Here is a 16216-nt window from a genome sequence, read left to right as displayed (position 1 = left end):
AAAAAAAAAAAAAAAAAGCTTTCTCCAATAGCAGGGCTCCTGGCAACCAGCGGCTGTGGAATGGCATCCTGGAAGTGTCCTTCCCTCTGCACTAGTTTGAAAACTCCTACAGCAGGACTTTACTTTGACCCTGCTTACAGTGAAATTTTCCTACTAATACACTACTAATCACACTGTTAGACACAATTAATCATTATGTGTTGGAAGGGCAGGGGCACACAGGAAAAGAGTTCTCATTTAGGAACGTTATTTAGAATAATAGAAGGGGGAATAGTTTCTCAAATCAAAGGAGAGGGCAACAGACATTGCTGCCTGGGGGAACTGTGAGTTGGACAACCATCTCAATTTATGTCTATTTATATTCGTTTAATTTTTTTTTTTTTTTTGCAATTTTTGGCTGGGGCCAGGTCTGAACCCCCCACCTCTGGTATATGGGACCAGCACCCCACTCCTTGAGCCACAGGCGCCGCCCTCGTTTAATGTTTTGATTTAAGTTTTGCTCTTAAGATTTTTCAATCTGTGAATTTCACATTCAGATCTTTTCCTTGCTCTAGTTCTCATTGGCAGTTGATGCTTTATGTTTTATCACCATCTCAAATTGAATTTAAAAATCCCAAGTTTTGAGTGTTGTATCTGTAGGAGTCTAGGTTTCATATGTCAGTAAAAGTTGCTCTTTTTTTTTAATGGACTTTATGTTTTAGAGGTGTTATAAGACCATCAAAAAAATGAGCAGGAAGTAAAGAGTTAATAAAACTCCTTGCCCCCACAATATCTTACTATTTTTTATTGTATAGCTTTATTCAGTTACTAATATTGTAGAATGCCTGAAATATCATATTTAAAACATTTTTCATATGTTTTGCTTTATTATGCTTTTTTCCAGAAGAATTAAACAGGTTTATTTATAATTGTTATAAAATTGAACTGCTCAAACTTGTCCACAGAAATATTCTGACTTGCATTAATGCTTCATTTCCCCACATTTATATTAATAATTCACACACAAAGGAAAATGCGAAAAGTGCCAGTACCTGAATTCTGCCATTTTCCCATTCGCAGTCATATACTTAGGGAAAAAACATCTAATGATAGGAACTAACAGTAACAGGAGGAAGACTTTTTTTTTTTAGAGTGAAATGTTTTCCCATCATTTTTTTTTTTGAGACAAAATCTGTCTCACTTTGTTGCCTGTGGAAGAGTACTGTGGTGTCCTACCTCACAGCAATCTCCAACTCTTGGGCTTAAGCGATTCTCTTGCCTCAGCCTCCTGAGGAGCTGGGACTATAGACGCCCGCCACAACACTCGGCTATTTTTCTTTAAATTTTTATTTGCATATGGAACATAAGGTGGAGTTGTCTGGTGATGTCACATGGCTATGAACAACTGAAGTAAGCTACTGAGCAATAGGTAACCAGGGCTCCAGTGGCACAATGGGTTAGCGTGTGGTACTGATATGACAATATAGTGATGCCAAGGTTGTGAGTTCAAGTCTCACCTGGAGCACTTTTTTTTTTTTTTTTGGGACAGAGTTTCGAGCTGTTGCCCTCGGTAGGGTGGTGTGGTGTCACAGCTCACAGCAACCTCCAACTCTTGGGCTTAAGCGATTCTCTTGCCTCAGCCTCCCAAGTAGCTGGGACTATGGGCGCCTGCCACAACGCCCGGCTACTTTTAGAGACGAAGTCTCTCTCTGGCTCAGGGTGGTCTCGAACACGTGGGCTCAGTCAATCCACCTGCCTGGGCCTCCGAGAGTGCTAGGATTACAGGCGTGAGTCCCCACGCTGGGCCTGTTTCCCCATCATTCTTAAGCATGCTCTCCAGATGTGCGATGTGCCAGCTGGATGTCTTTGGGCATCATTGTTACACGTTTGGCATGGGTAGCGCGCAGGTTGGTGCCTCCAAAAGGGCCAAAGAGATAGGCTTTAAATGCACTTCAGAAGTGCAGATCTGTTTGTTAATCTGGAGCGATTTCTTGCACCAGACACTGGAAAGGAAGTTAGCCAATCAAAAGTTCGGTTTACTTCTATTAACGCCTAATTGCGCGGCGCGGCATGTCGCGGCACCAGGCCTGTAGCGAGGAGGTTTCTCCCCCGGTCCAGTAGGGGTGCTGTCTCGCCAGTAGCCAGTTGCTTCCTGAGTGCTTCACCCCCGCGGATTCGCAGTTGGCTTTGTACCAGCCGGCGTTTACCTCTCTGTGGTTGGCTGGAGCTTGGCGAACTAGGGGCAATGCTGGCGTTGGAGGACGGCGACGTGGTGGTGACCCCCTCCGTGAGCACACGTCGTCAAACCCCAAGCTCAGGTTTGGGGCGCCAGGAGGGAAGTGAGGGGGGGAGAACCGAGTAGGTGCGACACTGGTGAACGCCAGGCCTGCGGGCATCTCGGGCCTGGCACGGGGTCTTTTTCTGCCTTTAATCCTCCATCTTGAGGCTGATGACTCCTGATTCTACACTCTCAGCCTAAAGTTCTTTCCCTCCTTACTGGTAGCTACAGCTGTCTGATGGGCGGTATTTGGATATTCTGCTGACCCTTCTAACCCAACAGAGTATGAATGGGAATCAGAATCTTGTCCCCCTCTCTTTACAGTCTGCTTCCCTTTTGTTCCCCAGCTCAGTGAAAGTTGTACCCTTCACCCAGTTAGTGAAGTCCCAAATCTGGGCATTGACCCACTTCATCTCTCCTTTCTTACCAAGCCTCTGGTGGATAACTGTATTTCTTCCTCCTAAATTCTACCCTTATGCCTTATATCGTTGTTCCACTTCAAACTCATCATCCTGGCTTGGATTCCTGTGCCAGCCTCCTAGATCCTCTGTTTGCTTCTACTCTTGTTCAAATCGTGTTCTTTTCTAAAGCTGGAGTGGTCCTTTTTTTAAGGCAGTCTCACTGTGTCACCATCAGTAGAGTACTGTGGCATCACAGCTCATAGCCACCTCAAACTCTTGGGTTTAAGCTATTCTCTTGCCTCAGCCTCCCGAGTAGCTGGGACTACAGGCACTTGTCACAGTGGCCGCCCCCCCCCCCCCCCCCCCCGCAGTTGTCATTGTTTAGCTAGGCCGGGTTCAAACCTGCCAGCCTGGGTGTTGTGGCTGGCGCCCTACCCACTGAGCTAAGGCACTGCTTTAAGTGATCCTTTAAAAATGCAAATCTGACCTTGTTTTGCTACTCCAAACTTCTTTGGGGCTTCCCTTACCTCCAGGAAAAACAAAAACTAAGATCTTTCCTGATGTGGGTGGTCCCTGCCCATCTTTCCAACACCATCTCCCATTGTCCTCCAGCATCATTTTCCCCTCCAGCTTTCTTAACTGGGACCTCTTCAAGAAACGGGGTAGATTAGTCATTAAAAGCGTAGACTTGGGTGCAAATCAAGGCTTCCCTAGCTGGAGCAGGTTGTATTTAAAGTCACCAAGTCTCTATTTGTAAAAGGTTGGTAACTTAACTCCTTCATAGGATTATTATGGAAAGGAACTATGATAATGTTGGGGAAATGCTTAGCATAGACTAATCGTTAGAATGGGGTGATCTATTTATTGACATCTGGCCTTGCTGTTCCGTTCCTCACTCATTTTGCATAATGCCTGCCTTCTTTGTCATTTGAATTCTTCAATGTAGGCAATTATTTCTAACTGCCTACTTATGTGCCTGCATTGTTCTAGCAGTTGAGGGAATCATGGTGAACTAGAACAACATTCTGATCCAATTAATTCCTCTCTGTGCTTCCAGACCTTTTTGACCTTCCTAACGACTAAGCTTTGTGCTACCATTTCCTCTCGAATGTTATTCTAATTCCTTTGTTTCCATTATCAATTTATCATGCTAAAGAGTTACTGGTTACTAATGGACTCTGCTGTTGCACTGTTGCGTATGGACTATATTTAATAAATTTGTGTATATTCAATGCCTAACAGTGCTTGATAATCATTTAAATGTAGAGTCCACACACAAAGGGTATTCAGTGAATGTTGCTTGGATGAAAATAAAAATATGATCTCATATATAGTTTTATTGCGTTATTTACTATAAGTTCATGGTATCTCAGTTCCCTTTGGCTTTTAGGGCTATTCTAGGAAACTGCCTCCTAACTCTACTTGTTTTTATAGGAAATGAGTGACATTTGAGTTCAAATAACTAACTTTAAAATGAAGCTTTACAGGCTAATTCCTTGTAACTTGGGATCTACTTTTCTAGTGTGAGAAAATTCCATGCCAGGAGCATTGCAAGGATCTGACCTGATAACCTCACATTATTTGTATTTCTATTTCCATGTTTTAAGATTTAATCAAAATTAATTTTTAAAGTTCTGGCCTTTTGCTGGCTTTTATGACTTTAAAGTTTATTTCTTTCAATTATATATTTTCTGATATGTGCTCACTGCGTGCTTGTTTTAATAATTTTTTTTCCCTTTCTTTTGTTCATTTTTTTCTATAGGCTTCCTTCCCTGGGAACCTGCACTTGGTTTTGGTTTTACGTCCTACCAGTTTTCTTCAACGAACTTTCACAGACATTGGATTTCGATTTAGTCAGGAGGATTTCATGCTCAAATTACCGGTAAGAGTATATTATTTAAATTCTTTGTCCCTTTGATTCTTATGAAGATTGTGAGCCATGTTGTTTATATTGTACATGTGCTCACATAGTATTTAAAAGAAAAAAAGAAAATGTGTTTTTCAAAAATGTAAATTTGAAATGCCAGAGTCTTCTATTTCTGTTTTAAAAAAGGTATAGATTCATCAATATATAACAAAGCAGTTCCTTTTGACAAATATATATGTCATATGTGTTAACACGTATGTGTGTATATATATGTATGTATGCATGGTGTATATATGTATATTTGTGTATTTAATCAGGAAATTTTATTTTTAGTAAAAGTGAGTGTGTGTTTTATGTATTTGAACTCCCATGAACTTACATCCTGAGCTAGTTCAGAGTACCATGTTCTTTTAAAAAATTTATTTATTTATGTATTTATTTATTTAAGACACAGTCTCACTCTGTCACCCAGGGTAGAGTGCAATGGCATCATGGCTCACTGCAACCTCAAACTCTTGGGCTCAAGCAATCTTCCTGACTCAGCCTTCTGAATAGCTGGGAATATAGCTTCATGCCACAACTGCCTAGCTAAGTTTTCTATATTTAGTAGAGGTGGGGTCTCGCTCTTGCTCAGGCTGGTCTGGAACTTCTGAGCTCAAGGAGGTGGTCCCACCTAGGCCTCCAAGAGTGCTAGGATTACTGGTGTGAGCCACTGCACCTGGCCCTCTTTTTTTCTTTTTAAAGATATTTACATTTGTGTTTAGGGTTGGGGATAGAGTACTCATGAATTTTAATACTTTTGTAAAGATCAGTTCCTCCTAATAAATTACTTTGTGGTGGGCTATAGCATTCATTCAGAAGTTTGGCTATTAACAGTGCAAACTGGATGAAGGAGAATGAGGTGTTTTGGTTTCTATGGAGATTGATTTGGCCGTGCAGAGAAATATTTTGTAAATAAAACTGTTGTTACCCTGAAGAAGGTAGTGGATATCTGCGTGGAGAGAACTGTTGGAACCATTTCTAAAAGATAAATTTCTGCTAAATATATGCTAAAGTTCATTTTACAGTTTAATGGAGGGATGCCATGAAGGGCAGTTAACAGTATCTTTCTTGCTTATTTATATAGGTTGTTATGCTGAGCTCAGTTAGTGAGTTGCTGACATACATTGATGACAAGCAATTAACCCCTGAGTTAGGCGGCACCTTGCAGTACTGCCACAGTGAATGGATCATCTTCAGAAATGTATGTTGCTTTTGCCCTTACTGTAGCGCCTATAGTTCTTCGTGTTAGCCTTTATATCTAGTTCTAGAATTTTTTTTCCTATTGAAAAAAACAGATTTCTTGGGCTACTTTGGAATTACATATATAATTCAACGTCTTGATTTTCTTCCATAGGAAATATCTAGAAATGATGAAGAGTCACTGAGGATGGCAATTGAAGGAGAAGCCTAGGGAATAAGGGGATAATATTCTCTGACGCCCCGCCCTGTGGCCATGTAGTAACTTGAAGAATCAAAGGGTTTGGGTTCAAATTCTGGCACTGCTGATTTTCAGCTCAATGGCCTTGGATAATATCCATAATCTCTCTGAGCCTTAGTTTTCTCAACTATGAAATGGGAATGATAGTGCCATACTGCAAAGATAGTACCGTACTTCTTGGGAAGTTTAAATGGGATAACAAATGTAAAGTGTTTGGCACAGCATGTAGCATATGGCAAAAGCAGGTAGCATTATTAATCTCATTATCTTAGCGATGCTTCTGAGGCAATGAGAATTGTAGCAGAGTCTTTTTGTGGTATAACAGAAATTTACAAATAGGCGAAGGCCTTGCCACCTCCCAGGTGTGAGTCTGTGGTATAGTTATCTTGACTTCAATTCCCAGACACATGGGAACGCTTCTGAAGAAAATAGCGATGTTTCATTAAATCTGGGTTCCATCTTTCTCATCCCCATTCTTCATCCAACAGTTCATTCAACAATTCATTCAATAGTGCATTCATGTAATCATTCATTCATTTATGTGAAGATGTATTGTCAAAATTAGCAACGTCTAACCTTTAATAACCTATACAGCTATAAATTAAAAAGCTGTATGGTAAACAGGTGGTTCCTACGGTCTCTGTATTTTGCCCTTCTCTCAGTCAGTAATTGAGTTTGGAAACAAAATAAACAATAAAGCCTTGCTTACTATTTCAGGGAGGGCAACAGAACCTTAGGGAGCAGTACCTGAAATGAATTGTTGTGTCTATTGTTCCCCTATTTCCTTAGATCATCACCTTGTTTGGAATGCTAATGGTTCTTCATAAGTGATAATAAATATAAAACAACTTTGGTATTCTCATCTCTCTTCAGAAGTAAAGTTATTAGAAAACATTTTTACTAATTGCATAGCTTATAGGATAATGAAAACACTGCAGTTTGCAAAGACAAAAAAAAATTTCTCGATACATGGCATCTTTAAGAAATAGTTTTTAATCAGTGTCCAACAAGTAAGTAAAGAAATTTAGGTAAAAGACATCCAGGAAGACTCCTAACATTGCTTTGGTTTCTTAGGGGCTTAGATGCAAAGTTAGAGTTGATTGCCAAGGGCAATGCCACATTTTCCTAGCAAAGGAGAGTTTGCAGTTATACCCAAATAAATGATAATTACTGATCCAGGTTTTGATGACCTATCAGGGTACCCATAGAATTAAAAGAATCACCGACTCTTTGCAGGCAATAGAAAATTTTGCCCTCACAGTGAAAGAAATGGCTCAGATGCTACAGTCCTTTGGAACTGAACTGGCTGAGACTGAACTACCAGATGATATTCATTCAATTGAAGAAATTCTGGCAATTCGTGCTGAAAGGTATCGTCTGTTAAAGGTATGTCTGATAGAATGGACAAACACAAGTTACCCATGGTATTTCTTTTTCTAGAAATGTGTTTAAAGTGTCATTTCACACTGATTGTTGCATAAAGGGAGATAAAAGACATTTTCATATTATATAAAAAACTATAAAAATAATACTTTTTAATAGAAGAATGTTCTGGATATATTGAATCCATGTGTCCCCTTTGTAAATGGTACATTATCTTGAGGAGTCCTTTATTTGTAAATAGAATAGTTATAAATCCTCCAGAATAAGAAATCTCTGGTCTTTTTTTTTTTTAACTAGGAGTGTCTCACAAAAGGTCTTTAGGCACGTATGACAGTTTTCCCATAAGGTTGTAATACTGGGGAGGCACCTGTAGCTCAGTGAGTAGGGCGCCGGCCCCATATACCAAGGGTGGTGGGTTCAAACCCAGCCCCGGCCAAACTGCAACAAAAAATAGCCGGGCATTGTGGTGGGTGCCTGTAGTTCCAGCTATTTGGGAGGCTGAGGCAGAAGAATCGCCTAAGCCCAGGAGTTGGAGGTTCCTGGAGCGACTCCACTGCACCTTACCGAGGGCGAAAAAGTGAGACTCTGTCTCAAAAAAAAAAAAAAAAGATTGTAATACTGAATTTTTACTGTTTATTTTCTATATTTAGATACGTTTAGATACACAAATATTTACCATTATGACCACTGTGTTACAGTTGCCTCCATGCTATATAGGTTTGTAGCCTATGGGTAATAGACTATCCCATATGGTTTTGTGTAAGTATACTATAATGTTTCCACCATAACAAAACCCAACAGTGCCTTTCTCAGAGTATATCCCTTTTTTAAGCAATGTCACTCTGTCACCATGGGTAGAATGCTGTAGCATCATCATCCCTCATGGCAACCTCAAACTCATGGACTCAAGAAATCCTCTTGTCTCAGCCTCCCAATTAGCTGGGACTACAGGTGCCTGCCATAGTGCCCAGCTAATTTTTCTATTTTCAGTGGAGACAGGGGTCTTACTCTTGCTAAGGCTGGTCTTGAACTCCCAAGCTCAAGCTGTCCTCCTACCTCAGCCTGCCAGAGTGCTAAGATTACAGGTGTGAGCCACCATGCCCAGCCATGACTGTATTCTTTATCTTATGGGAAGGCTCTGTGATTTGGAAATCAAGGGTGAGAATCAAGAGTCAGTCAGGTGTTTTCTTTTAACCTATACATCAGATAAAGCATGAAAGGGGAGAAGGAACACTTGAGGGGTCAGGAGGCCCGATTTCTTATCACATCTCTGGTGTGAATTTGCATAGTGACCAAGGCCAACATCACTCAATTGATTTCAAGTTCTCTCTTCCACAGAATACTAGTTCTTGATGTTTTCTATAGTAGCCCAGAAGTGACAAATTGATTTTGCTGTCCTACCCAGTTCTCTCTGGAGTATATTGTGAAGAATTCTGAGGCACAATTCAGGCAATTAGCAAGTATTTTTGGATCCACAAAATTTCTTTCCTCAAAAAATTTAAGAACCATCTGAACAAGCACCAGGCACCCATATATAACTCATCTTTTTCATCTGATAATAGACATGCTGGCAGATTCAAGTTCTATGTAGAGATATATGTTTAAAATAAGAAAGTGAATTTTTGAATCACAATCTAAAAGTGAAACTGTCCAAGGGAAAAGAAATTTGTCCCTCACAAACTGTGTGTTCTTGGGCAATTTGCTTATTATTTTTGAGTTTCAATTTCCTTAACTGTACAATGAGGTGATGATGATAGTGATGATGATGGTACATGCATACCTTGAAAATATGATGTGAGGATGCGATACGTAGGTGATGTATGTACCACAGTGCTTTGTACCTAGTTGGCACTTCATAAATATTAGCTCTTAATGTTTGTGTTCTTATGTTGGTGGTAGTTTCGCAGAACCTGTTTCCAGAAAAATACATGTACACTCAAACTTTAGCTTACAGGTTCATGGGGCTCTTGCCCCTCCTGAAGGAGGTCTTAGATTACCCTTAGATGCCTGAGGATTAATATATCCGTTCTAACTATTTAAATTGCACATGAACTTTATGGCCACCCTGTATTCTTTTTTTGTTTTATTTATTTACTAAATCATAACTGTACATTGATGCATTTATGGGGTTCAGTGTACTGATTTGATATACGATGTGAAATGTTTACATTGAACTTATTAACACATCTATCACCTCGTTTATGTATTTGTTGTGTTAAAACAATTATACTCTTAATAGTTTTGAAATGTACCACTGCATCATGCACATTAGGTGAAGTTCCCCCAAATGCCCTCTCTCCTCCCACCTCCCCCTTCCCTTTCTCTCCTCTTCCCCTCTACTTTCTGGACTATAGTTGTTTTACCATTTGTATGAATGTGTAGGTAATTATATATTGATTTTATAGTAGTATTGAGTACATTGGATACTTTTTTCCCCCATTCTTGAGCTAAGAAGAATATGTTTCAGCTCCATCCAGGTAAACATAAAAGATGTGACGTCTGCATCTATTTATGGCTGCATAGTATTCTATGGTGTACATATACTACAATTTTTAATCCATTCATAAGTTGATAGGTACTTGGGCTGTTTCCATGGGTTATAACAAACATTCTGGTGCAAATGTCTTTGTTTTAAAATGATTTTTTTACCATCTGGGTATATACCTAGTAGAGGAATTGTAGAATTGAATGGTAGATTGACTTTAGTTCCTTGAAGTATTCTCCTGTATTCTTATGTCATTCTTTAAAAGTATTAACAGAATAGAATGGAATGGATTGGAACTTTGTACCAGTAAGGAATAGAGGCTATAAACATAGCACATGATATTCCTGCCTGTAACTGTTATAAAAATTGTGATTACAACATCCATGTCCAAGACAGGGCCTTCTGGGTCCTCACAGCTTTTCGATTCTGTGGTACTGAAGTATTCCTTGATTTTTCAGACAACTGAGAAAGCAAAGGCCATTCTAGAACTGCCGTTTCTGTTCAGTATCCTGTAGATGTATGCATCCTTCTCATCACATTACTCAGGTTCAGTTGCTAATTGGCTGATACATCCTGTTATGCTTTTGGACAGAATGATATTACAGCTGTAACCAAAGAAGGAAAAATTCTGCTAACAAACCTGGAAGTGCGTGACATTGGAGAGGATGAAAGTTCAACAGTAGAGAGTCATCAAATAACTGGTGACTGGCATACTATTAATAAGTGAGTACTCCCTTTGTGGTTTAGTTACATATTTTACATTTTGGAAAGGAAATTATACTTTTTTACTGTAATCTGTTAAGTGTGAAAGTATTCCTGGACCTCTGGAAATCTGAAAACTTCTTCCTGGCTTGTCCCACAGAAATTAGTTTGCTTGTAAGAGAGGTTTTGTGGACTTTGATTATTTCTATGTGAAGAAAGTGTCACAGGCTATGACTTGTCCTATAATTTTTCTTTTCCTTGGGACAGTCTCACTGTTTCCCAGGCTAGAGTGCCGTGGTGTCAGCCTAGCTCACAGCAACCTCAAACTCCTGGGCTCAAGTGATCCTCTTGCCTTAGCCTCTTGAGTAGCTGAGACTACAGGCGCCCGCCACAGCACCCGGCTAATTTTTCTATTTTTAGTAGATCCAGGGTCTTGGTCCTGCTTAGGATTGCCTATAATTCTTAATGTCCAGGCCAGGTTTATTTACATACTTATACAATAGATGGTTGTTTTAAAGAAATTCTTTAACTTTTCTTTATTAAGACTGCTGACTCAAGTACATGATATGGAAAAAGCTTTTGATGGATTTTGGGAAAAACACCAATTAAAAATGGAGCAGTATCTGCAACTCTGGAAGTTTGAACAGGATTTTCAAGAGGTCAGTTAAAACATTTTTTTGTTGTTGTTTGCATTATTCCAGAGGTTCTTACTCCTTGTTTATCAGAAATCCAGTCTTGGGAGGTGCCCACTTATGCTTATAGAGAGAAAAAAAGGAGGTGAACATTGATTTAGACCAGACATCCTGAAACTATGGCCTGCAGGCCACATGCAGCCTGCCTAGGACATTTATCTGGCCTGCCGGGTGTTTTTGCCACTGCTGCCTGTCCTGCTTAGCAGCCGACTCATCCCGGGGCCGCAGTCTGGCCCTCCAATGGTCTGAGGGACAGTGAACTGGCCCCCTGTTTAAAAAGTTTGAGGACCCCTGATTTAGACTGAAGAAAATTTCTGCTGAAATTTCAAGACTTTTACTTCTTCAGCTCACTCATTTCCTATGAGAAAGTACTTAAGTGCCGACATTTATGTAATATGACAGGGACAAAGTTGCTGTGCACCTTGAGGTTTTTATTCAGATTTATCTTAGGTCTAAAGTGCTTCCGGACTGTGTAATGGCATTCTAAAAAAATACCAACTTCCTTCTTGGTTTTTAGATATTGTACCCCCATGCTCGTCATATTTAATTTCTAACTTTTTTATGATCCAGGAATTTATTTCTATGAAAAGTCTGGCATATGAAATTAAATCAAGTATATTTCCATTTAAATGATTAAAAGAATATTCCAGTAGGACCCTCCTGGAAAATCTGTCCTATATGGTCAAGACACAAAGATTTGGCTTCTTCCTTTTCTTTTGGAGTCGCGGCTGAGTTCTGCACAGTCTCTTTCATAGTTCAGACTTTACCAGAGATGCCAGGAAAACACACTCCTTTTCTCTTTTGCATGTGCTCAGCTTGTTTGCTGCTTTCTTGTTTGGCATCTCATTTGATGTAGCAGGATTAAGTCCTGCATGCTGGACCCAGGGCTCAGTTACTACCAATTCTCTTCCTCCTTTGATTCAAACAAGTTTTGAAATGTCAAATCGCTCTTGGTCCTTTCAGTTATTTGTGTCTCTCTCCCCCGCCCCGAACTAAATGCACACAAAACAGCACCATTTTTCCTGGACATACCCATTGTGTACATACTTATATGTTCACTTGTCTCCATACTAAATTCTTGTCCTGTGGTTATGTTCTGTTTCCCCAAGTCATTGATCGTTGCCTTTCATCAATATTACCGTATTTGTCTTAGATTGTAATCTCACTGGCCTGTTTTGTGTCTCATAGTGTCAAGTGGACAGGTACTATATGTTGAGGAGCTTATATTCTTGGGAAAAATAAAAACTTATTTAGAAATTCAAACTTATAGAAAAGTTACAAGCATAAGAAAAACAGAAACACCCATATACCTTCTTTCCAGATCCAATAAGTTTATTGATAATATGATTTCATTTGCTTTATAATTTCTATTCTCTCCCTCATATAGTATTTGTGTATAGACTTATTTATACACACAGAGATAATATTTTTTTCTGACAAATAATATAATTTCTGATCCATTTGAGAGTAAGTTGTATACATGATGACCCTTTCCTTCTAAATACTCCTAGTTTTTTCTAATAACAGGAATATTGTCCTGATATAACCATAGTATAGTTCATAAATTTAGTACATTTATTAACAATTATGCAATACTTTTATATTATCTACCATTAATATTTCATTTTTGTCAATTGACAAAATGTTAGCTCCTTTATAGCATTTCTTTTTCCTCCAGAACAGGATCCTGTCTAGAATCTAGTCTTGCATGAAGTTGGCGTATCCTTTTAGTTTCCCTAACTCTGTGGTATTTCCGTGGCCTTCATCTTTTATGGCACTGACATTTTGAAGAATATGGTCCTTTGTGAAATACAATGTTCTTCATTTGGAATTGGGTGACTTCTCATGATTATATTTAATATGTATGACCAGCTAGAATACTACATTAGTGGCGTGCCTTTCTTGAGGTGTCACATCTAGATGTAAATCATGCTTCCTGCCCCTCATTGTTGATGTGGATTTTGATTGCCCAGTCGGGGTTCTTGAAATTCTCCACTGTAAAGTTACTCCTCCCACCACCACACCCACTGTAACGAGTAGGAAGTATATGGGGAGAAAATTTAAGGTCATGCAAATATCTTGCTCCTCATCAAAATTTCCCCATAGATTATTCGGTGATGAGTCTTGCCTTGACCAGGACCAGCCTTTACTATGATGGTTGCAAAATGATGATTGTTCAAGTGTCCACTCCACATCTGTTAGTCCACACCAGGCCTTCTGTTGAAGCCAGGTCCTTCATTTCTCCTCACTTACTCGTTTGATTCCTAGGTTCCTAGATTTTTTTGGTGGCTTAAAATTTATTACTCTTATTAATTCTTTTGGTGTTTCAGACTGCTACTGTATTCTTGTGACATTTTCCAACATTTTCTAAAATCCCTTCCTTCCTTCTGGTATAAAGAGAGATTTTCCAAGCTACTCTTTACTTATTCTATTTCAGCCCTGGAATCAGCCATTTCCAGGAGGAACCTGTTCCTGACCCTCCTACCCGGAAATAGTATTAAAGATCAATATCTGAGTGCCAGGTGTACTAATTGCTACTGGAAAATCTTGGCTTCTAGGACCATTCAACATAGGGCTGGGGACTGTATATACATGTATACACACATGTCCATACTTACATGTATACATACATACAAATACATGCCCACATATATTACTATATACTTGTACATGTACATGGTCATCTTTTATAAGACATGAGTATACACTGATAGCTGGGAGGTTAAATTTTAACAGATTACATCTATTCCTGTGATAAATTAACTGAAAGAATTTTTCTATTTGTATAACTTTTCCATATTGACATTCTTGTTTAATAGCATTTCCTATAAAACTTGATCATAAAGGGAAAAGGCTTACTAATTTGTATGTTTTTAAAGTCTCTTTATTTCCTATTTTTAGCTTGTGGCTGAAATTGAGTTTCTATTGCGCCAACAAACAGATCTGGGTGATGTAACAGGGAATATAACTCAAGTCAAACAAAAATTAAAAAAGTTGGAGAACCTAGATGAAAACTCTCAGGTAAGATGATATTTTTGATGTTTGCTATATTTATGGAGTATAATAGTTATGTTTTAGTGGGACTAGGTAGTATAAACCCTTACTGTTAATGTCTCATAGCAATATTCTGTATTATAGGCGCAATGATAAGGGTCTATATTCTGTTTTGTTCCATGTAGGCTTGAGTGACACTGCAAATATGTCATGAGGTTGTAAAGGGAGCCCGCTGAGATAAGGTGTGGACTATTTTAAGCCCATCAATAGGAAAAAGAGCATAAATCATTTTAGAGAAGATAGAAAAATGTCTATTGGGAATGATACTTGTTGCTTGCAAATGATGGAAACATACAAGAACATAATTCCTTAAATGCCCACTCTATGATACATTCAGTTGAACCAAATGTAGACTCACACAGACAGATCTGCTTAGTCATACTGGCTGTGTGACCTCAGGTAAACTGATTTCTAAGCTTCAATGTCCTTGTCTATAAATTGGGGATAAAATGATCTACTTTGCAGAACAATTGTTAGGCTTCATTTAGGTGGATATAAAGGACCTAGCAAAGTACCTGAGCTGGATAGTAAGTACATTACACCTTCTAGTCTTAGAGCGTATGGATGCAGAGCTTTAATACTTAACAAGCTCTGCTTTTGCTCTCTTGTCTTGTACGGCAGAGCAAGGCCATACTTTTAAAGATGAATTCTTAGCAAACAGATTTTTGAGTGAACCACAAGCATGTGCAAGCACAAACTGAGAGGCAGAATTTATGGTAACCAGTTCTGGAATTGTACTTGTAGGTCTCTGCGATTGTGATGCAATTTACACATCCTTATAGCATAATGGAAGAGAAGGCAAATGGGGCTTGGAAACAAGGAGGTGCTTTGATGTTTTTTGTTTTTAAAAAAGTTTTCATTTCTAATTGTGAAAAAAAGCACATCACATAAACTTTGCTATCTTAATCGTTTCGAAGTGCTCAGTTCAGTAGTGTTGAGTATATGCAATCATTGTGGAGTAGATCTCCAGACCTTTTTCATCTTATAAAACAGAAACTCTATACCCAGTAAACACCAGCTCCTCATTTTAACCTTGATTTTCCTACTAGCTAGATAAGCTACTCACTTCCTCCTTCTGATCTTCAGTTTTCTTTATTTTACCTTGACAAACATTTCCTGAGCTTGTATTGTTTCAATCACTATATAGGGGTGGGGGAAGTCAGTAGTTGAGAGAGTGGAGGCAAGGCCACTGAGATCCCTTTTCACACGGAAACCCTGTGATGGTCACGTTAGGTGTGTTAAGTAGACTAGGTACATGATGACCCTGATAAGATTTCTGAGGCCAGGATGATATGAAATACATTAGTTTTCATTTGGCTAGTGTTTACCTCATTCGATATATGTGGTTCTGTTCTAAATCCATACGTAGAAGGAGAAAAAAATCTCATACACATTCTGGGTAGGATGGTGAATTTTTAGTTTCTGTAACCAGAAATGCATGAGCTTGTGATGACATTCCTGCTTTAGCCAATTATTATTGTAACTGTAAGATTTTTTGCAGCCCACAGAAATGTGCTATCAAATTATATTTTTGGCAGTATATCTCTCCTGCCCAAATAATTTGCTTCTTAATTATTTTCTTCCTTTTTCCTCTATACCCACACAAACTGTTTAGTCATATTTTCATATTTTCTTTCTTTCTTAAAATAGGACCTAATAGCCAAGGCCCGATTTGTGATATTACATGGACACAGACTTGCTGCAAATCACCATTATGCACTTGATCTAATCTGCCAGAGGTGCAATGAGCTCCGCTATCTTACTGATATTTTGATTAATGAGATCAAAAGGAAACGGATACAGCTCAGCAGGACCTTCAAAATGCATAAACTCCTACAGCAGGTAGTGTGATGGGAAATAATCCATTTCTGAAAAAGAACATACATTTTTTCCTC

The 16216-nt window shown here is 38.9% G+C and overlaps 1 protein-coding gene and 1 non-coding gene across 3 annotated transcripts in view; both read left to right on the top strand.

Annotated features, from left to right (window-relative positions):
- Positions 1 to 16216, top strand: part of MCF2 (MCF.2 cell line derived transforming sequence) — a 64989-nt gene that overhangs the window by 16495 nt on the left and 32278 nt on the right. For both annotated transcript variants that reach the window (XM_012809928.2, XM_012809929.1), the window contains exons 4-10: positions 4421 to 4540; positions 5652 to 5768; positions 7242 to 7391; positions 10466 to 10596; positions 11120 to 11234; positions 14169 to 14288; positions 15972 to 16163. In XM_012809928.2, coding sequence (XP_012665382.1) covers positions 4421 to 4540; positions 5652 to 5768; positions 7242 to 7391; positions 10466 to 10596; positions 11120 to 11234; positions 14169 to 14288; positions 15972 to 16163 — 945 coding nt within the window. The remainder of the gene's footprint in view (positions 1 to 4420; positions 4541 to 5651; positions 5769 to 7241; positions 7392 to 10465; positions 10597 to 11119; positions 11235 to 14168; positions 14289 to 15971; positions 16164 to 16216) is intronic.
- Positions 1418 to 1504, top strand: TRNAI-GAU. The gene is given in 2 exon segments: positions 1418 to 1455; positions 1469 to 1504. It is a non-coding gene; the product is annotated as a tRNA-Ile (tRNA).

The sequence above is a fragment of the Otolemur garnettii genome, unplaced genomic scaffold (genome assembly GCF_000181295.1).
Source record: "Otolemur garnettii isolate 467f Iridium unplaced genomic scaffold, OtoGar3 scaffold00117, whole genome shotgun sequence".
NCBI lineage: Eukaryota > Metazoa > Chordata > Mammalia > Primates > Galagidae > Otolemur > Otolemur garnettii.
The sequence above is the reverse complement of the archived record's forward strand: the minus strand, read 5'-3'. Positions and strand labels throughout refer to the sequence as shown.